Source organism: Aquarana catesbeiana, linkage group LG05 (genome assembly GCF_042186555.1).
Source record: "Aquarana catesbeiana isolate 2022-GZ linkage group LG05, ASM4218655v1, whole genome shotgun sequence".
NCBI classification, from domain to species: Eukaryota; Metazoa; Chordata; class Amphibia; order Anura; family Ranidae; genus Aquarana; species Aquarana catesbeiana.
In genome coordinates this window covers 32,828,440-32,851,340 of record NC_133328.1, presented here as the reverse complement: position 1 = coordinate 32,851,340, position 22,901 = coordinate 32,828,440, and the positions used below count along the sequence as shown (strand labels likewise).

Sequence of the window (22,901 nt, the reverse complement as noted above, 5' to 3'; positions counted from 1 at the left end):
GTTATACTCATGAAATATGTATTATTGTCCCCTTGTTATGGCAATTATGTTTTACACTCTGTTTATATGTATGCAATTTACTTTCCAAGATGTCTGCATATGCACTGAGCAATTTTTTGTTATATATAACGTTACGCAACTTGATACTCATGTACATTAAAAGTATTTATTTTTACTCTCAAATTTGTGTTTGAACCTGCCTCATTTAAAGTCCCATACTCTTTTATTATTTTTTGAATTTATAATTAGGGATGGAGGCGCACTACCCCCCTTTCCTTGTGCGCTTCATTTAAAGTCCCAGTATATGGAGATATACATTCCCCCCTCTGTTGTATGTTGAAACCGGGATGGAGGCAGAGTTCCTACACAATGGGTAGCATGTAGCTACCCCTTTTATACTCATATATCTACCCGAAGGTTTGATGGGACCTTATAATCCCCAACCTCTGGATGTTATGTACTATTTTTTATGCACTTGCGATACGTGGGGTTTTAGATATTTCCCCCCCTTTTTTGTACCGACTTATGCTCCACAGTTTTTTCATCCCTAGTGGATATTGTTCATCGTGCCTGCTTTGCTTTGGTTGCCTTTGTCTTCCATTTCCCGGGAGCTGCGATTCGCATCAGGCGCCGCCCCTTGCCGCCCTTGCTATTCACGGGTGTCATGGGGACCGCTAGCCTCGTGCGTATCGACGCCACGCATTCCGCACCAGTGACGTCCTTAGTTGGCGCCGTCTGGTTTTGCGGTTTCTCCATCTGGCTGATACATTGGCGGGATTAGGTCTGGCGCCATTGGCGGGCAGACGCTTCCCGCCTGTCATCACGCTTGCGTGACGTTGGTATTGTCTGCCCTATTTGACCGGCTCACCTGGGAGTCCCCATTTACAACTGACCAGATGACCGGCTTGCACTGCTTGATTTACTGCACACGTACAACCTATACCTGGTACTACAGGGTAATTCTATATGTCACGGCTTGTTTATATTCTACTTTTTCACCTTTTTTCCACTCTATACTTGTATCGTTGTCTCATGAACATCACCGAATAGGTTTCTTCTCTGTAAGCACGCTCCCAGTGTTTGCTTACTTATTCTTTCAGAATTCTCACTGGTCCCCCTTTACATCCCACCTTTATCTCTGCTTTGCACACTATCCAGCAGGTATATCACTACCTACACCCCATCCTGCACTTTTGTCACCCTATTTTTACCTTTTTTCCTCCCATGTATCCCTATTTTTTCTATGCTTGACAGTGCTGCCGGGTGTATCATATACAATATTTTTAATTATCTTACAGATTTACTGGCCACTATTGGCACAATACCCAATATACTACATTTGTTTCCTGGTTGGGGACGTTTTCAGTGTGGGCCTGTTACTTATGGACGGACTTCTATACCTCAGCTCCCGGGGAGGCTTGATATGGTGACCCCTGCACACCGGGATTATTCGGAGTTCAGTGTTCCAATGGGATGTAAGTTTGTGGATTTGACCATCTCTATGCTCTATATATATATCTTTTTACATATAATACTTTCCATATCATGGGCCCCATTTTTTGATTTAGAACATCTCCATTATTTACAGATATTCAATATCCGCTCCTGATGAGTCGGCTAACCGACGAAACGCGTCGAGCTGTTGAGGATGTAACCCCTCACATTTCCACCAAGATTTTTATGAATTTTACTGTATATTACAAGTTATACTCATGAAATATGTATTATTGTCCCCTTGTTATGGCAATTATGTTTTACACTCTGTTTATATGTATGCAATTTACTTTCCAAGATGTCTGCATATGCACTGAGCAATTTTTTGTTATATATAACGTTACGCAACTTGATACTCATGTACATTAAAAGTATTTATTTTTACTCTCAAATTTGTGTTTGAACCTGCCTCATTTAAAGTCCCATACTCTTTTATTATTTTTTGAATTTATAATTAGGGATGGAGGCGCACTACCCCCCTTTCCTTGTGCGCTTCATTTAAAGTCCCAGTATATGGAGATATACATTCCCCCCTCTGTTGTATGTTGAAACCGGGATGGAGGCAGAGTTCCTACACAATGGGTAGCATGTAGCTACCCCTTTTATACTCATATATCTACCCGAAGGTTTGATGGGACCTTATAATCCCCAACCTCTGGATGTTATGTACTATTTTTTATGCACTTGCGATACGTGGGGTTTTAGATATTTCCCCCCCTTTTTTGTACCGACTTATGCTCCACAGTTTTTTCATCCCTAGTGGATATTGTTCATCGTGCCTGCTTTGCTTTGGTTGCCTTTGTCTTCCATTTCCCGGGAGCTGCGATTCGCATCAGGCGCCGCCCCTTGCCGCCCTTGCTATTCACGGGTGTCATGGGGACCGCTAGCCTCGTGCGTATCGACGCCACGCATTCCGCACCAGTGACGTCCTTAGTTGGCGCCGTCTGGTTTTGCGGTTTCTCCATCTGGCTGATACATTGGCGGGATTAGGTCTGGCGCCATTGGCGGGCAGACGCTTCCCGCCCGTCATCACGCTTGCGTGACGTTGGTATTGTCTGCCCTATTTGACCGGCTCACCTGGGAGTCCCCATTTACAACTGACCAGATGACCGGCTTGCACTGCTTGATTTACTGCACACGTACAACCTATACCTGGTACTACAGGGTAATTCTATATGTCACGGCTTGTTTATATTCTACTTTTTCACCTTTTTTCCACTCTATACTTGTATCGTTGTCTCATGAACATCACCGAATAGGTTTCTTCTCTGTAAGCACGCTCCCAGTGTTTGCTTACTTATTCTTTCAGAATTCTCACTGGTCCCCCTTTACATCCCACCTTTATCTCTGCTTTGCACACTATCCAGCAGGTATATCACTACCTACACCCCATCCTGCACTTTTGTCACCCTATTTTTACCTTTTTTCCTCCCATGTATCCCTATTTTTTCTATGCTTGACAGTGCTGCCGGGTGTATCATATACAATATTTTTAATTATCTTACAGATTTACTGGCCACTATTGGCACAATACCCAATATACTACATTTGTTTCCTGGTTGGGGACGTTTTCAGTGTGGGCCTGTTACTTATGGACGGACTTCTATACCTCAGCTCCCGGGGAGGCTTGATATGGTGACCCCTGCACACCGGGATTATTCGGAGTTCAGTGTTCCAATGGGATGTAAGTTTGTGGATTTGACCATCTCTATGCTCTATATATATCTTTTTGCATATAATACTTTCCATATCATGGCCCCATTTTTTGATTTAGAACATCTCCATTATTTACAGATATTCAATATCCGCTCCTGATGAGTCGGCTAACCGACGAAACGCGTCGAGCTGTTGAGGATGTAACCCCTCACATTTCCACCAAGATTTTTATGAATTTTACTGTATATTACAAGTTATACTCATGAAATATGTATTATTGTCCCCTTGTTATGGAAATTATGTTTTACACTCTGTTCATATGTATGCAATTTACTTTCCAAGATGTCTGCATATGCACTGAGCAATTTTTTGTTATATATAACGTTACGCAACTTGATACTCATGTACATTAAAAGTATTTATTTTTACTCTCAAATTTGTGTTTGAACCTGCCTCATTTAAAGTCCCATACTCTTTTAATATTTTTTGAATTTATAATTAGGGATGGAGGCGCACTACCCCCCTTTCCTTGTGCGCTTCATTTAAAGTCCCAGTATATGGAGATATACATTCCCCCCTCTGTTGTATGTTGAAACCGGGATGGAGGCAGAGTTCCTACACAATGGGTAGCATGTAGCTACCCCTTTTATACTCATATATCTACCCGAAGGTTTGATGGGACCTTATAATCCCCAACCTCTGGATGTTATGTACTATTTTTTATGCACTTGCGATACGTGGGGTTTTAGATATTTCCCCCCCTTTTTTGTACCGACTTATGCTCCACAGTTTTTTCATCCCTAGTGGATATTGTTCATCGTGCCTGCTTTGCTTTGGTTGCCTTTGTCTTCCATTTCCCGGGAGCTGCGATTCGCATCAGGCGCCGCCCCTTGCCGCCCTTGCTATTCACGGGTGTCATGGGGACCGCTAGCCTCGTGCGTATCGACGCCACGCATTCCGCACCAGTGACGTCCTTAGTTGGCGCCGTCTGGTTTTGCGGTTTCTCCATCTGGCTGATACATTGGCGGGATTAGGTCTGGCGCCATTGGCGGGCAGACGCTTCCCGCCCGTCATCACGCTTGCGTGACGTTGGTATTGTCTGCCCTATTTGACCGGCTCACCTGGGAGTCCCCATTTACAACTGACCAGATGACCGGCTTGCACTGCTTGATTTACTGCACACGTACAACCTATACCTGGTACTACAGGGTAATTCTATATGTCACGGCTTGTTTATATTCTACTTTTTCACCTTTTTTCCACTCTATACTTGTATCGTTGTCTCATGAACATCACCGAATAGGTTTCTTCTCTGTAAGCACGCTCCCAGTGTTTGCTTACTTATTCTTTCAGAATTCTCACTGGTCCCCCTTTACATCCCACCTTTATCTCTGCTTTGCACACTATCCAGCAGGTATATCACTACCTACACCCCATCCTGCACTTTTGTCACCCTATTTTTACCTTTTTTCCTCCCATGTATCCCTATTTTTTCTATGCTTGACAGTGCTGCCGGGTGTATCATATACAATATTTTTAATTATCTTACAGATTTACTGGCCACTATTGGCACAATACCCAATATACTACATTTGTTTCCTGGTTGGGGACGTTTTCAGTGTGGGCCTGTTACTTATGGACGGACTTCTATACCTCAGCTCCCGGGGAGGCTTGATATGGTGACCCCTGCACACCGGGATTATTCGGAGTTCAGTGTTCCAATGGGATGTAAGTTTGTGGATTTGACCATCTCTATGCTCTATATATATCTTTTTACATATAATACTTTCCATATCATGGGCCCCATTTTTTGATTTAGAACATCTCCATTATTTACAGATATTCAATATCCGCTCCTGATGAGTCGGCTAACCGACGAAACGCGTCGAGCTGTTGAGGATGTAACCCCTCACATTTCCACCAAGATTTTTATGAATTTTACTGTATATTACAAGTTATACTCATGAAATATGTATTATTGTCCCCTTGTTATGGCAATTATGTTTTACACTCTGTTTATATGTATGCAATTTACTTTCCAAGATGTCTGCATATGCACTGAGCAATTTTTTGTTATATATAACGTTACGCAACTTGATACTCATGTACATTAAAAGTATTTATTTTTACTCTCAAATTTGTGTTTGAACCTGCCTCATTTAAAGTCCCATACTCTTTTATTATTTTTTGAATTTATAATTAGGGATGGAGGCGCACTACCCCCCTTTCCTTGTGCGCTTCATTTAAAGTCCCAGTATATGGAGATATACATTCCCCCCTCTGTTGTATGTTGAAACCGGGATGGAGGCAGAGTTCCTACACAATGGGTAGCATGTAGCTACCCCATTTATACTCATATATCTACCCGAAGGTTTGATGGGACCTTATAATCCCCAACCTCTGGATGTTATGTACTATTTTTTATGCACTTGCGATACGTGGGGTTTTAGATATTTCCCCCCCTTTTTTGTACCGACTTATGCTCCACAGTTTTTTCATCCCTAGTGGATATTGTTCATCGTGCCTGCTTTGCTTTGGTTGCCTTTGTCTTCCATTTCCCGGGAGCTGCGATTCGCATCAGGCGCCGCCCCTTGCCGCCCTTGCTATTCACGGGTGTCATGGGGACAGCTAGCCTCGTGCGTATCGACGCCACGCATTCCGCACCAGTGACGTCCTTAGTTGGCGCCGTCTGGTTTTGCGGTTTCTCCATCTGGCTGATACAGTGGCGGGATTAGGTCTGGCGCCATTGGCGGGCAGACGCTTCCCGCCCGTCATCACGCTTGCGTGACGTTGGTATTGTCTGCCCTATTTGACCGGCTCACCTGGGAGTCCCCATTTACAACTGACCAGATGACCGGCTTGCACTGCTTGATTTACTGCACACGTACAACCTATACCTGGTACTACAGGGTAATTCTATATGTCACGGCTTGTTTATATTCTACTTTTTCACCTTTTTTCCACTCTATACTTGTATCGTTGTCTCATGAACATCACCGAATAGGTTTCTTCTCTGTAAGCACGCTCCCAGTGTTTGCTTACTTATTCTTTCAGAATTCTCACTGGTCCCCCTTTACATCCCACCTTTATCTCTGCTTTGCACACTATCCAGCAGGTATATCACTACCTACACCCCATCCTGCACTTTTGTCACCCTATTTTTACCTTTTTTCCTCCCATGTATCCCTATTTTTTCTATGCTTGACAGTGCTGCCGGGTGTATCATATACAATATTTTTAATTATCTTACAGATTTACTGGCCACTATTGGCACAATACCCAATATACTACATTTGTTTCCTGGTTGGGGACGTTTTCAGTGTGGGCCTGTTACTTATGGACGGACTTCTATACCTCAGCTCCCGGGGAGGCTTGATATGGTGACCCCTGCACACCGGGATTATTCGGAGTTCAGTGTTCCAATGGGATGTAAGTTTGTGGATTTGACCATCTCTATGCTCTATATATATCTTTTTACATATAATACTTTCCATATCATGGGCCCCATTTTTTGATTTAGAACATCTCCATTATTTACAGATATTCAATATCCGCTCCTGATGAGTCGGCTAACCGACGAAACGCGTCGAGCTGTTGAGGATGTAACCCCTCACATTTCCACCAAGATTTTTATGAATTTTACTGTATATTACAAGTTATACTCATGAAATATGTATTATTGTCCCCTTGTTATGGCAATTATGTTTTACACTCTGTTTATATGTATGCAATTTACTTTCCAAGATGTCTGCATATGCACTGAGCAATTTTTTGTTATATATAACGTTACGCAACTTGATACTCATGTACATTAAAAGTATTTATTTTTACTCTCAAATTTGTGTTTGAACCTGCCTCATTTAAAGTCCCATACTCTTTTATTATTTTTTGAATTTATAATTAGGGATGGAGGCGCACTACCCCCCTTTCCTTGTGCGCTTCATTTAAAGTCCCAGTATATGGAGATATACATTCCCCCCTCTGTTGTATGTTGAAACCGGGATGGAGGCAGAGTTCCTACACAATGGGTAGCATGTAGCTACCCCTTTTATACTCATATATCTACCCGAAGGTTTGATGGGACCTTATAATCCCCAACCTCTGGATGTTATGTACTATTTTTTATGCACTTGCGATACGTGGGGTTTTAGATATTTCCCCCCCTTTTTTGTACCGACTTATGCTCCACAGTTTTTTCATCCCTAGTGGATATTGTTCATCGTGCCTGCTTTGCTTTGGTTGCCTTTGTCTTCCATTTCCCGGGAGCTGCGATTCGCATCAGGCGCCGCCCCTTGCCGCCCTTGCTATTCACGGGTGTCATGGGGACAGCTAGCCTCGTGCGTATCGACGCCACGCATTCCGCACCAGTGACGTCCTTAGTTGGCGCCGTCTGGTTTTGCGGTTTCTCCATCTGGCTGATACAGTGGCGGGATTAGGTCTGGCGCCATTGGCGGGCAGACGCTTCCCGCCCGTCATCACGCTTGCGTGACGTTGGTATTGTCTGCCCTATTTGACCGGCTCACCTGGGAGTCCCCATTTACAACTGACCAGATGACCGGCTTGCACTGCTTGATTTACTGCACACGTACAACCTATACCTGGTACTACAGGGTAATTCTATATGTCACGGCTTGTTTATATTCTACTTTTTCACCTTTTTTCCACTCTATACTTGTATCGTTGTCTCATGAACATCACCGAATAGGTTTCTTCTCTGTAAGCACGCTCCCAGTGTTTGCTTACTTATTCTTTCAGAATTCTCACTGGTCCCCCTTTACATCCCACCTTTATCTCTGCTTTGCACACTATCCAGCAGGTATATCACTACCTACACCCCATCCTGCACTTTTGTCACCCTATTTTTACCTTTTTTCCTCCCATGTATCCCTATTTTTTCTATGCTTGACAGTGCTGCCGGGTGTATCATATACAATATTTTTAATTATCTTACAGATTTACTGGCCACTATTGGCACAATACCCAATATACTACATTTGTTTCCTGGTTGGGGACGTTTTCAGTGTGGGCCTGTTACTTATGGACGGACTTCTATACCTCAGCTCCCGGGGAGGCTTGATATGGTGACCCCTGCACACCGGGATTATTCGGAGTTCAGTGTTCCAATGGGATGTAAGTTTGTGGATTTGACCATCTCTATGCTCTATATATATCTTTTTACATATAATACTTTCCATATCATGGGCCCCATTTTTTGATTTAGAACATCTCCATTATTTACAGATATTCAGTATCCGCTCCTGATGAGTCGGCTAACCGACGAAACGCGTCGAGCTGTTGAGGATGTAACCCCTCACATTTCCACCAAGATTTTTATGAATTTTACTGTATATTACAAGTTATACTCATGAAATATGTATTATTGTCCCCTTGTTATGGCAATTATGTTTTACACTCTGTTTATATGTATGCAATTTACTTTCCAAGATGTCTGCATATGCACTGAGCAATTTTTTGTTATATATAACGTTACGCAACTTGATACTCATGTACATTAAAAGTATTTATTTTTACTCTCAAATTTGTGTTTGAACCTGCCTCATTTAAAGTCCCATACTCTTTTATTATTTTTTGAATTTATAATTAGGGATGGAGGCGCACTACCCCCCTTTCCTTGTGCGCTTCATTTAAAGTCCCAGTATATGGAGATATACATTCCCCCCTCTGTTGTATATAAAATAGAAAAACAATAGAACAGAATAGAATAAAATATAATATATATCATATTTAATTCTATTCTATTGTTTTTCTAGTCTATTCTTTTCTATTATTTTCTATTGTATTCTAATTCGATTTCATTCTATATGAAATTCGAATTTCGGAAAATGGTTTTATATATATATATATATATATATATATATATATATAAAATACGAAGTCGAGGCTTGGTTCGCGCATGCGCGCGAGCGTCTCGCGTCTGACGTCGGCGATGACGTCACGGGCGCCACTTTTAAAAGCTGTGGAAAGCTTTCAGAGCCCTGGGAATGTTCGTGGGGGATACGGTGACTTCCCGGGGCTACTATCTTGGCGGTTCAAGGTAAGACAATCTCGATTGTCTGGGGGTGGAGGTCTGTTGTCAGTCAGCTGATCCTGTGAATCTGTCTCTGCAGCTTCCTATTGTATTGACACTATGGACTCCTCACTGCCCCCTAGTGGCCAGCCCGCTTGTAGCAGGTATGTTTGCAGTTTGCTTTGCTGCCTGTACAAGGATTGAGAGTAGAATTTTTAGGATACCAGCTGATTTTCTTTCTCTATCTTCTCTGTGTTTCTTTCCTCACAGCCCTACTAGGTCTGATCCACACCGTAGTTCCCATAAAGGAAGTGGATCATCAAAATCACACCACCGGCAATCTTCCTCCAGGTCTAGCCGTCATAGATCTCCTTCCAGATCTGAACAGCGCAATAAAAATCCTTCTCACCCCCCTTCATCTCACTCTAAAGAGAGTTCAGGAAAATCATGCTGGGGTTGCAGGATGCCTGTTCCAACAGACAAATCTCTCTGTGACCACTGCTTCTCTAAAGCTGCAGATGAGAGGGATGGTGCAGACCAGCGTTTGGAATCTATGGTTAGGCGGGTTGTGAAAGAATCTCTACAGGAGAGAGAAGCCCAGCAGCCCCGTGATTCCCCATCAGACCCATTATGCCCTCCAGTGGGTGAAGGTTCTGTGCATGAGACATGGGATTCTTCCCAACCAAGTCACCCTTCTGCTCCTGTTTCAGACAGCAAATCGGATCTGGAAGATCCTGGCGTGGGGTTTGAGTTCGCTTTAGTTCCTTCATTGGTGAAGGCAGTAAAAGAGGCCCTGAAGTGGGAAGATCCAGTTACTTCCCCCCCAAAACAGAGGAAGTTTTTTAAGCAGCTCAATAAGGAGCGACAGTATTTTCCTTTTCTCTCTGAGCTGGGTGAGGTCATTTCTGAGGAATGGAGCAAAATGGACAAGAAAAGTTCCATGCAGTCAAAGGTCTTGAAACTATATCCTTTCAGGGAAGAGGAAGTAAAGCACCTTGAGTCAGCTCCATTAGTGGATGCAGCTTTAATGAGACTAGCAAGATATGTAACGCTTCCCTTGGAAGACACTGTATCTTTTAAAGATCCTTTGGAAAGGCGAATTGATTCGGATTTAAAGAAGATCTACCTGACGTCAGGAATGGCATGTAAGCCAGTACTTGCGATAGCTGCAGTTTCCAAAGCTTTGGAATCTTGGTCTGACAATGTGAATGAGTTCTTAGGAGGTATCTCTACTGAAACAGCTAAGGATTCTCCTATCCAAGAGATCAGGCTGGCATCAGCCTTTCTTGGGGAGGCATCTATTGATGTCATCCGCCTGATGTCCCGGGTTATGTTGGCAGCTGTTTCAGCTCGGCGTGCCCTATGGCTCCGTTCGTGGTTGGCGGTCCCAGCTTCCAAGCAAGCTTGGTGCCGAATTCCGTTTGAAGGTTCTTCATTGTTCGGCAATAAGCTCGATAGTGCCATAACCCGGGCCACAGGTGGGAAGTCTGGTTTCCTCCCTCAAGACAGACGCCTACAAAATCAGAAACGCAGTTTCCCTAGAAGACAAAACTCTGATCGCGCTAGGGATGCGCGCAGCTACAGACCTGGTCGGGAGTTCTCTAGATCCTGGAAATCCAGGCAGTCTTCTTTCAAGAAACCCGCAAAAGGGGGTTCCTCTGGCAACCAGGACGCCACAAAGTCCTTTTGAGATTGGGCCCGCTCAGGCATGCCAGGTGGGGGCTCATCTTCGCCACTTCGGGCATGTCTGGGCAGCCTCAATCCGAGATTACTGGACCATCAAGACGGTCTCCTCCGGTCACAAGTGGGTTTTCAGCAATACCCCAAGACTCAGATTTGTTCCCACAGCTCTTCCAGGTTCAGAAGAGAAAAAGCAGGTCCTATTAACCTACGTGAGCTGTTTATTGGATCAAGGCGCAGCCGTCCCTGTTCCAGAAAACGAACAAGGCAGAGGCATGTATTCTCCTCTGTTCATGATACAGAAGAAAAACGGTACATGGAGGCCAGTAATAGATTTAACAATTCTTTTATTCGAAAAGAAAAGTTCAAAATGGAGTCTTTAATTACGATCCAACATTCAATACATCTGGGAGATTGGATGATTTCAATCGATCTGAAAGATGCATACTTTCACGTGCCAGTGGCAACAGAGTTCCAACAATTCCTCCGCTTTGCGGTCGGCAATCAGCATCTGCAGTTCACTTGTCTACCCTTCGGCCTAACAACGTCACCTCGGGTCTTCTCAAAGGTCCTCTTGTCGGTTGTGGCTCTACTCCGTATCAAGGGGGTTCGTCTCCACCACTATTTAGACGACCTACTTCTCCTAGCTCAGAACGAAGATCAACTGTTAGAGCACAGGAGCTTAGTCATCTCCACCCTGCAGGAATTCGGGTGGCTGCTGAATCTAGAGAAGAGCCATTTAGAGCCAACACAATCTCTGGTGTTTCTAGGGGCTCACTTCGACACATTGGAAGGCACTATCTCCCTTCCAGAGGAGAAGATTGGAGTGATTCGAGACAGAATACACAGGGCCCTTGCGTCGTCTTACCTCTCAGCTCTCCATTGCCTGAAAGTAATTGGCACAATGACAGCTACCATTCCTATGGTGAAGTGGGCCCAATGGCATACACGACCCTTCCAAAAAGGGTTCCTTCAACAATGGGATTCTTCCAGCCAAGTCCAGCGCATACACCTTACGTCATCCATGAGGACGTCTCTTCTTTGGTGGCTTCAAGGGAAGAATCTGCGCAATCACCATTCAATCATGCCCATCTCATGGGTCACGTTAACTTCGGATGCCAGCAATCGAGGTTGGGGCGCTCACTGCCTTTCAGAAGTGGCGCAGGGCCGATGGGGTTTCCCTGCTCGAGGGATTGTCTCCAACATTCTGGAGCTCAAGGTCGCCTTTCAGGCACTCCTGTCATTTCGCCATCTAATAGAAGGTTCATCTGTGATGCTAAGGTTGGACAATACAACCGCGGTAGCTTACATAAAGAGGCAAGGTGGAACTCGCAGCTGGTCTCTGCTACAAGAAGTGGAGCCAATAATGAGCTGGGCTCAGAAATATTTGTCCAACATCTCGGCAGTTTACATTCCGGGGATCCAGAATGTACAGGCGGACTTCCTCTCGAGAGTGCAGATGGACAACAACGAGTGGTCTCTCCACAGAGAGGTGTTCGAGTGGCTTCTGACCCTGGGAGTACTTCCAGAGGTCGAATTATTTGCTTCTCCATGCAACCACAAGATGCCCAGATATTATTCGAGGTTCAGAGACCCTCAGGCTTACGGGATAGATGCCCTCTCAGATCATTGGAAGTTTCAGAAGGCTTATGCCTTCCCTCCGGTACCGGTGATTCTGCAATTCCTCCGGAGGCTCAGAACAGAGAAGGTGGAAATCATTGCAGTGATTCCTTTCTGGCCCAACAGGCCGTGGTTTCCTCTGTTGTCACTCCTGAGTTATCAAGACCCAGTTCCCCTTCCTCTCAGGCCGGATCTACTGTCGCAAGACTCGATGTTACACCCATGCCCATCTTGCCTACACCTCAGGGTGTGGTTCTTGAGAGGGAAAGGCTTGAATCCCTAGGCTGTCCGGAAGAAGCTATTCCAACTCTTCTCAGTGCCCGGAGGGGAAGTACGAACAGGGTATACGAACGGATATGGTCTAAATTCTCTGATCACATGTCTTCCCGGTCAAATCCGTGTAAGTCTCCAGCAGTAGAAGACATTCTAAGTTTTCTCCAATCAGGGCTGGACCTATCTTTAGCAGTCAGCTCACTAAGAGTGCAAGTGTCAGCCATCTCGGCCTTCACAGGAGTATCCTGGGCTAATCACACATTAGTCCGTCAATTCTTTAAAGGAGCTATCAGGCTTAAACCTCAAAGAAGACCTAGATTTCCCAAATGGGACCTTCCTATTGTCTTGGATTTTCTCTCCAATCTCGGATCAGATCCTGACAAACCTCTTTCCATGAGAGATCTCACACTCAAGACCACTTTCTTAGTAGCTGTGACATCGGCTAAAATAGTGTCAGAGATTAGAAATTTAGGTTCTGAAGAACCTTTCCTAACCTTCTTTCCAGATAGGGTAGTGTTGATTCCCATGCTTGGTTCAAACCCTAAAGTGACCTCAGTCTTTCATGAAAATCAAGAGATTGTACTTCCTACTTTCAGAACAACGGACGATCAGGATGTTCATCCACTTGACGTAGGCCACACTCTAAAGCAATATCTGGAGGTCACAAGTCCATTCAGACAAACGGAATTCCTTTTCGTTCTTCTCCATGGTAAAAACAAAGGAAGGCGAGCTTCGGTCAGATCAATTTCCTCTTGGATTGTGCAGACCATTCAGAGGGCATACAAGGCAAAGGGCTTGGCCCCTCCAGAGGCAGTGACGGCTCATTCGACCAGGAGTATCTCGACCTCGTGGGCAGCTTCCCGGCATGTCGCGCCTGAAATCATTTGTAGAGCGGCTTCCTGGTCTTCTATTAACACATTTGTTTCTCATTATTGTGTTGAGCCTGCGGCTCTGTCATCCATTAATTTTGGTTTACAAGTATTGTCGGTTGACAATGTAAAATAAATTTGGTTTCTTTGCTCAAACATTTTTGCCCGCCCGTGTGTATTTTTGGGCGAGTTATTTCCCACACGTATGCTGCCATGGAGCCTGTCAGGAAAACGGAAAATTTATATCAAATACTTACCGTAATTTTCCTTTCCTGATAGGCTCCATGGCAGCAGGAGTCCCTCCCAAAATGTCTGGAGTAGGCTAGTTACGGAACATGGATAGCAGCCTAGAGCAAAGATTTATGGGAGAGGGGGTCCTATTGGGTAGTTATGGAGGCGGAGCCTACCCACACGTATGCTGCCATGGAGCCTATCAGGAAAGGAAAATTACGGTAAGTATTTGATATAAATTTTCCGTTATATATCATATTTTTTTCTATTCTGTTCTATTGTTTTTCTAGTTTATTCTTTTCTATTATTTTCTATTCTATTCTAATCTTTTGTGTTAAATTCGAACTCATTCTATACAAAATTTGGATTTCGGAAGATGGTTTTATATATATATATATATATACACATATACAGTGCCTTGCAAAAGTATTCACACCCTTGGCATTTTTCATGTTTTGTTGCCTCACAACCTGGAATTAACATGGATTGTTTGAGGATTTGCATCATTTAATTTACAGAACATGCCCACAACTTTGAAGATGTTTTTTCTTTATTGTGCAGCAAACAACAAATAGGACAAAATAACAGAAAAAGTCAATCTGCATAACTATTCACCCCCCTAAAGTCAATACTTTGTAGAGCCACCTTTTGCGGCTATCACAGCTCCAAGTCACTTTGGATAAGTCTCTGAGCTTGCCACATCTTTCCACTGGGATTTTTGCCCATTTCTCCTTACAAAACTGCTCCAGCTCCTTCAAGTTGGATGGTTTGCGCTTGTGAACAGCAATCTTTAAGTCTAACCACAGAATTTCTATTGGATTGAGGTCTGGGCTTTGACTAGGCCATTCCAACACATTTACATGTTTCCCCTTAACCCACTCAAGTGTTGCTTTAGCAGTGTGTTTGGGGTCATTGTCCTGCTGGAAGGTGAACCTCCGTCCTAGCCTCAAATCACACACAGAATGGTACAGGCTTTGCTCAAGAATATCCCTGTATTTAGCACCATCCATTTTTCCCTCAACATTGACCAGTTTCCCAGTCCCGACTGCTGAAAAACATCCCCACGGCATAATGCTGCCACCACCATGTTTCACAGTGGGGATGGTGTTCTTTGGGTGATGTGATGCGCTGGGTTTGCGCCAGACATAACGTTTTCTTTGATGGCCAAAAAGTTCAATTTTAGTCTCATCAGACCAGAGCACCTTCCTCCATACATTTTGGGAGTCTCCCACATGCCTCAAAACGTGTATTATTTTGTTTTTTGCTGAAAGTAATGGCTTTCTTCTGGCCACACTGCCATAAAGCCCAACTCTATGGAGCGTACGGCTTATTGTCCTCCTATGTACAGATACTCCAGTCTCTGCTGTGGAACTCTGCAGCTCCTCCAGGGTTACCTTAGGTCTCTGTGCTGCCTCTCTGATTAATGCCCTTCTTGCCCGGTCTGTGAGTTTTGGTGTGCGGCCGTCTCTTGGCAGGTTTGCTGTTGTGCCATGTTCTTTCCATTTGGTTATGATTGATTTGATGGTGCTCCTAGGGATCATCAAAGATTTGTATATTTTTTTATAACCTAACCCTGACTTGTACTTCTCAACAACATTGTCCCTTACTTGTTTGGAGAGTTCCTTGGTCTTCATGGCAGTGTTTGGTTCATAGGCGTGTGCACAGGGTGTGCCAGGTGTGCCTGGGCACACCCTAATCACCCCATGTGATGCATATTCACCCTGTTTAGACCCCTGATATTTGACCAAAGCCCCCTAATGTGGCTCCTAAAAAAATAGTAAAAAAAAACATTTAAAGAAATAAAATTGTAAAAAATAATAAAAATAAAAACTACTGACACTGTCCACTGCCCTACTGACAACATCCATTGCTCTACTGAAACTCTCAGTATACAGTTTATACACATGCGCGCACACACACATATGTGTTTTAGCTTTGGGGTGCACACCCTAATGCAATAGGCTGCGCACACCTATGGTTTGGTTAGTGGTGCCTCTTGCTTAGGTGTTGCAGCCTCTGGGGCCTTTCAAAAAGGTGTGTATATGTAATGACAGATCATGTGACACTTAGATTGCACACAGGAGGACATCATTTCACCAATTATGTGACTTCTGAAGGTAATTGGTTGCACCAGAGCTTTTTATGGGCTTCAAAACAAAGGGGGTGAATACATACGCACATGGCAATTATCAGTTTTTCAGTTCTGAAAAATAGTTTTATGTACGGTATTTATTTTTCTAATTTTACTTCACCAACTTAGACTATTGTGTTCTGATCCATCACATCTAATTCAGATTAAAAACACATTGACCTAAAGGCAGTAATGTAACAAAATAGGTAAAAAGCCAAGAGGGGTGACTTTTGCCAGGCACTATAATTCTTCCACTAAATCTTCACAGGAAAATAGATAAGTCAATCAGGCCTGGGGTTGTCCGGCTCTGTTGTTGCTCCTTTTAGCAAATTATGTTCTGGTTATTCTTTAATTTATTCAGCTCTTAGACTTCGTTATTTGATTGTATCAGGGTGGCTAAAAATCAATATTTATATAAAATAAATTGAAAAAAATCTGATTTTTTTATTTAAATTGGATTTTTTGATTTAAATCAGATTAAAAAGAGCGTTAATTTTGAAAAAAACACATTATTTTTTACTTTTTGCTATAATAAATATAATAATTTTATTATATATAATAATTTTTTTTCCTCAGTTTAGGCCGATATGTATTCATCTACATATTTTTGGTAAAAAAAAAATCGCAATAAGCGTATATTGATTGGTTTGCGCAAAAGTTATAGGGTCTGCAAAATAGGGGATAGTTTTATGGCATTTTTATTATAATTTTTTTTTTATTAGTAATGGCGGCGATCTGCGATTTTTATCGTGACTGCGACATTATGGCAGACACATCGGACACTTTTGACACTATTTTGGGACCATTGTCATTTTTACAGCGATCCGTGCTATAAAAATGCACTGATTACTGTGTAAATGACACTGGCAGTGAAGGGGTTAAACACTAGGGGGCGATCAAGGGGTTAAGTGTGTTCTAGGAGGTGATTCTAACTGTGGGGGGGGGGGTGGGAAATGGAGCTTAGTTATGTAGCATGAGGCTGTATATTCTGCAATATTTACATTTTTGATAAACTTATTCAATGAATCCAAGCTCTGCAAGCTGACATAACATGCACTGCATTGATGCATTCACACAATTTCACAGTAACCATCAGATAAAACAAAGTTCAGGAATATTTCTTTATCCCATTGTTTTGCAAACCTATGTACACTACAAACTGTATGACTGAATCGGTTCTGATATCGCTGCTTTACTAACCTGGCAGCTTAATATTCTAAATAGGAGACCTTCATTTTGTTTGCAAATATTAAAGATTCTACCAGAAAGAATAAGTCCTTACATTTAAAGAGCACCTGTTATTCCAGATCCATCATGGCAGCGCCTGTTAGAGGGCATCCACTCACCCGCTGCCGCCACGTCCCTCACCTTGTTGTGTCACTGCCGTATCACCAGCCATCCCATTAAAGTGAACGGGATTGTCAGTGAGTCAACAGCGGGGCAGAGGAGGAGGCGCTGCAGGACAGAGATGACCGTTGCACTTTAAAAATGATGATTTAAATCAAATCCACCCTGGATTGCATGGGTAGTTTTTTTATACCACTGGCATGGTGATCTTTCGCTAATTTCTTTATATAGTTTCATGATTCCTGTGCCCAAGATGACAGTACCAGGTGTAAATATAGTTCAAATGTTTTCATCTGTAAGGGCTCATTCCCACAGAGTCTCCGCACCCAATGTGATGAGTTCTTTATCAGAGACACTTTTGCTGTAACTCTCAGCTGTATCTGTATCTGCAGCAGTGTTCTGTTTTAAATGCTGCTTTATCCATTGACGTACCTCCTTAGACCCAGTCTTTTTTGGAGAAGATGGTGACCTGTTGACTTGGCACCACCCACAGGTAGCTTAACGCTTCAATAAAACACAGCAGTTGAATTCAACGCAATTTTTACTTCAACTAATTGCAGTACAGACGATGATTTTCCAGTCTTTGGAAGTGTAAGAAGACAATACTTTTCCAAGGCCCTGTCTATTAGAAATACTAACTGAGGGAACCTGGAAAAAACAGGGATGGTCTAGCTAGGACTGAACTAGCACTAACTAACTAGCACTAAACAGGAGGGGAGGGTGGAGGAAGAAACCAAAATCACCTGGTAGACAAGCTCTAAACTGCCACTAGAGGTCAGCATACTACAGAGCAATAATACCATGATTCAGTTCAATAAAACATGGAAAAATTAAATAAAAGTGAGGCTTAACAAGCGTTATTTTGGCTGAAGCTGAGCCTATAACCTGTTGAAAAGCTTCTGCAGATATGATTCATACCAGTCATGATGATGTTGCTGGACACATGGCTGAACCCTTGTTTTTTTTTTGGAAACAATTTGCATAACAGAGAGAAGAAACTCAATCATAACCTTTAACTGTAGTTCCACTGGGAAGAACATTACATTAGACACACATTGGACTTACACAACCATCTAGTGGCAGAATTATTAATCACTGTATAGAATATGGGAATGGCTGTTGCACCTATGTCTGTACAAACAGCATGACAACACCCCCAACTCAACAACTGCTTTTAATATAAGTGCCATTTTCCAAGTCCCTTTCAGAGTTTATTAGCAAGACTGAACCTGCCCCATCTTCTCATCAATTTTAATTTGTTTATGCAGCAATCCTGTTCTGTATATTTTCAATTCTCTACAAATATTTATTTGCATTTCTAATGATTTTGGTAGCATTTAACCACTTCAGCCCGGGAAGAATTTACCCCCTTCCTGACCAGGGCACTTTTTGCGATTCGGCACTGCGTCGCTTTAATTGACAATTGCGCGGTCGTGCAACGTTGCACCCAAACAAAATTGACGTCCTTTTTCCCCCACAAATAGAGCTTTCCTTTGGTGGTATTTGATCACCGCTGCGGTTTTTATTTTTTGCACTATAAACAAAAAAAGAGCGTTAATTTTGAAAAAAACACATTATTTTTTACTTTTTGCTATAATAAATATAATAATTTTATTATATATAATAATTTTTTTTCCTCAGTTTAGGCCGATATGTATTCATCTACATATTTTTGGTAAAAAAAACATCGCAATAAGCATATATTGATTGGTTTGCGCAAAAGTTATAGGGTCTGCAAAATAGGGGATAGTTTTATGGCATTTTTATTATCATTTTTTTTTTATTAGTAATGGCGGCGATCTGCGATTTTTATCGTGACTGCGACATTATGGCGGACACATCGGACACTTTTGATACTATTTTGTGACCATTGTCATTTTTACAGCGATCCGTGCTATAAAAATGCACTGATTACTGTGTAAATGACACTGGCAGTGAAGGGGTTAAACACTAGGGGGCGATCAAGGGGTTAAGTGTGTTCTAGGAGGTGATTCTAACTGTGGGGGAGGGTGGGCTACTACTCACATGACAGCCATCACTGCTCCCAATGACAGGGAGCAGTAGATCCCTGTCTTGTCACTAGGCAGAACGGGGAAATGCCTTGTTTACAAAGGCATCTCCCCGTTCTTCCACTCCGTGACACAATCGCGGGCACCCGGCAGACATCAAGTCCGCGGGTCACGCAGCACGTGCCCACAATGCCGCATCTTAAAGGGGACCTACCTGTATGCCCATTTGCCCAGCCGTGCCATTGTGCCGACGTACTGTATATCGTTGTGCGCTGGTCAGCATGTGGTTAAAGCTGAACTCCAGAAAAACAGCTAAATACACGGATGCAATACATCTTAGCTCGGGTTCCTTGTTGTGCACACCTGCATCATCCTATAAAAGTTCTCCCACCGACACTTTATCCAATGTACAAGGCAAAAGTCTAAGGCAGGCCAATACAGAGACTCCCCAGAAGATCTTGTTACTGGAGACCACAAATGTCAGTGATGGACCCAGCCCACCTGCTTTTATTTTATTACTAACATATCTCTTTTGGGTGTATCTGTGATCTTTACATTAAATCCAGGACATACAATTGATTGACTGTTGGCTTGTCCGTGTTAGTTATTTTCATACTGCTCTGTATGATGAATGATTTTTGGAAACACTGAAGTTTAGCAATTTCTATTGACTAACATTTAGCCTACGTCTAAGTGTACCTTTATTGTGAAAATAGAACTATGGCTTCCCGTTAAAAATAAATATTTGCTGCAGCACTTAATCATAAGTGCATCTGCAATTACAGCTGTCTCCTATCCCCCCTGTAAACTCACAAATACCTTTTTAAGCCTGCCAGTCAGGTCCATCTAATGCAGCTTCCTGTGATGGGGTGGCAACAATGCTGCACTGCTCCTGAATTCAGAGCAGTATTGTCACCTCCCTGTAGGCTGTGTCCACTTGCACTACAGTGGGATAAAAAAATGTTGTGGGGGTGTGGCCACCAACATTGTCACTGATTCACAAGTCTGTAGGTGGTCGGCAGGCAGCTGGCCACATCTAGTCCTGTCCAATGCTTTCTAAATTGACAACACTGCCTCTGTTACTGAAGCCCTCCCACTGTGAGTGGCAGTCAGGGGCGGACTGATAACTCATGGGGCCCCCGGGCAATCGGAGATTATGGGGCCCCCAGGCAATCAGAGATTATGGGGCCACACAGTATACACACACACAGTATACACATACATGTACACACAGTATACACAGACAGATGTTGAAGTCAAAGGATATGACGAAACGGGTCAGCGCGTGGCTAACACGACGTAGGAAGTGACGTGTGCGCTCCACCGGAGTCATCAGCACAACCAGGAAGTTTTCATCCTTTCCTGTGTAGCGGCGCTGACATCCTATGGTGAAGTTGACACACTTACATGACCTGCCTGTTCGATTGATTGCTTATTTGTGATTTTATTTGATGTACGTATTTTATTAAAGGGGGGTTCTCTGTCTGTCTTTGTGCAAGGGATTTTGAGTCAATAAACAGGATTACGCTATGTGCACCCCTTCTTTTTTCTGTTTTCCTTGATTCATTATGAGCCCTGCAAACCTGTGACCCTTTGCATAGTGATGATGTGAACAAACTGCTGTTAAAAGAGTGCTGACTCTGAAGGCTTTATTACTCCCCATTTCTGGTGAGTTTAACCCCCGAGGGGGACTGTGTTTGTCACCGGGTGGATTTCGGAGTGATCGGTGGAAGGTGCATGTGGAGGATTGTTTTCGTGATCACCTGTTAATTTAAACTACACCCTGAACTGTCTGCATCACTACCCTATTTAAGGGACTCTCTTTTAAGGGACTTTTTAGGGACTTTGTTTTTTGTTATATGAATGTCCTTTTATGTGCTGTTGGCCACATGTTTCAAATGCTCAACATAAGCGCTGTCTAGTGTGACAAATTAGTCGTATTAGGATTACTTTTAACACTGATGCAATATACATATTTATACATACTGTCCCTGGTTTTACTGAGGCTGGCAACCCTGATGGGGCCCCCTAGTGGCCCAGGGCCCTCGGGCAGTGCCCGAGTGGCTCAATGGTCAGTCCACCCCTGGTGGCAGTAACAGTGAGACACAAATGAAGGAGAATTTGGGAAGGTAATTTTTTGTTGTTTTATTGTACTTTATAATGGTTGTGCATTACATAGTAACTGGTCTTGGTACAGTACCTGTTTAGACAGGAGCTTTTAGCCATACTTTAGACATTGGTGCAATGTTAGCACTGACCGCTATAAGGGGGATTTGCACAAGAAGCTGAAAGCTAATAGTAACATTCCAATATACATTGCACACTGCATGTAGATTCTATTGCCCTTCTCTGAGTCTGTCTCTGCAAATTCCCCCCATGAACTGTCCACTTCTCAAAATGATTTCTGCAACACAAAGAAAATTATTTTTCGAAAATGGATTTTGTTATCTATGTCGGATGGTTTCTTCAGGTCCTGGTGGTTCATTAATCCAGCTGACAGTACAGAGCTTTGTGGAATACGGTCCCTATAATCAGCTTCTTCTTGTACACTGCAGCTACGGATGACCCCTGAATCACTGAGCCATTATTGACGTAAACCCGGGTCACTATTGGGTGATCTGAGTGAATCTTCTGTATACGGATCACCTGCAAAATTAATAGAGCTTCTATTATTTCTTCATTCTGCTTCTCAGTCATAAATGCAGCAAAAAACTCCTTATTAGGACAATATTTATGAAAGAGTCTAAAGAAGTAATTAAATATAAAAACACAGTCACATTCTTCCTTCCAGTGTTTTAGAATGATTGAATGCTAGAGAAACCAGGTCTCCAAACCTTCTAAACAAGGGGCCAGCTTACTGTCCTTCAGACTTAAGGGGGACTGGATTGTGGGCATTGGTAGTAGAAGAGCTCCCGATGTCAGTGGGAATAAACAATGCCCCTTCTTTGGTGTCAGTGAGAGGAATAGCACCCCGTCGTTGGTGTCATTGGGAGGAACTGTGCCCCATTGTTGGTGTCATTGGGCCCCATTATTGGTGTCATTGGGAGGAATTGTGCCCCATCTTTGTTGTCATTGGGAGGGATTGTGCCCCATTGTTAGTGACATTGGGCCCCATTGTTGGTGACATTGGGCCCCATTGTTGGTGACATTGGGCCCCATTGTTGGTGACATTGGGCCCCATTGTTGGTGACATTGGGCCCCATTGTTGGTGTCACTGGGCCCCATTGTTGGTGTCATTGGGCCCCATTGTTAGTGTCATTGGGGGGAATTGTGTCCCATTGTTGGTAACATTGGTCCCCATTGTTGGTGTAATTGGAAGGAATTGTGCCCCAAATTTGGTGTCATTGGGAAGAATTCCGTCACTTCACTTCTCTGGTGTCAGTAGAGGGGGGGATTATGCCCCATTGTTGGTATTAGTGGAAGAAAATAGTGCTCCATGGACTGGATAAAAGCAAGCAAAGGGTCTCAGTTTGGAGACCACTGCTATAGGGTAAACACACACTGTCAGAATCAGATGTTTAATAAAGATTATAATGCTTTGAGTGAACGTTTGTATTGATGTT

General features: G+C 43.2%; 1 protein-coding gene and 1 long non-coding RNA gene across 2 annotated transcripts in view; one reads left to right on the top strand and one right to left on the bottom strand.

Moving 5' to 3' along the window:
- The first annotated feature begins 838 nt into the window (after positions 1–838).
- Positions 839–3,374, top strand: LOC141145781 (uncharacterized). Its single transcript, XR_012244636.1, has 3 exons — positions 839–1,475; positions 1,589–3,178; positions 3,289–3,374. It is a non-coding gene; the product is annotated as an uncharacterized lncRNA (long non-coding RNA).
- An 18,094-nt stretch (positions 3,375–21,468) lies between these two features.
- The window catches only part of LOC141144162 (serum paraoxonase/arylesterase 2-like), a 29,494-nt gene continuing 28,061 nt past the window's right edge, over positions 21,469–22,901 (bottom strand). The window contains exon 9 of the mRNA XM_073629578.1: positions 21,469–21,984. Within this exon, the coding sequence (XP_073485679.1) occupies positions 21,823–21,984 (162 nt within the window). The 3' untranslated portion in view covers positions 21,469–21,822. The remainder of the gene's footprint in view (positions 21,985–22,901) is intronic.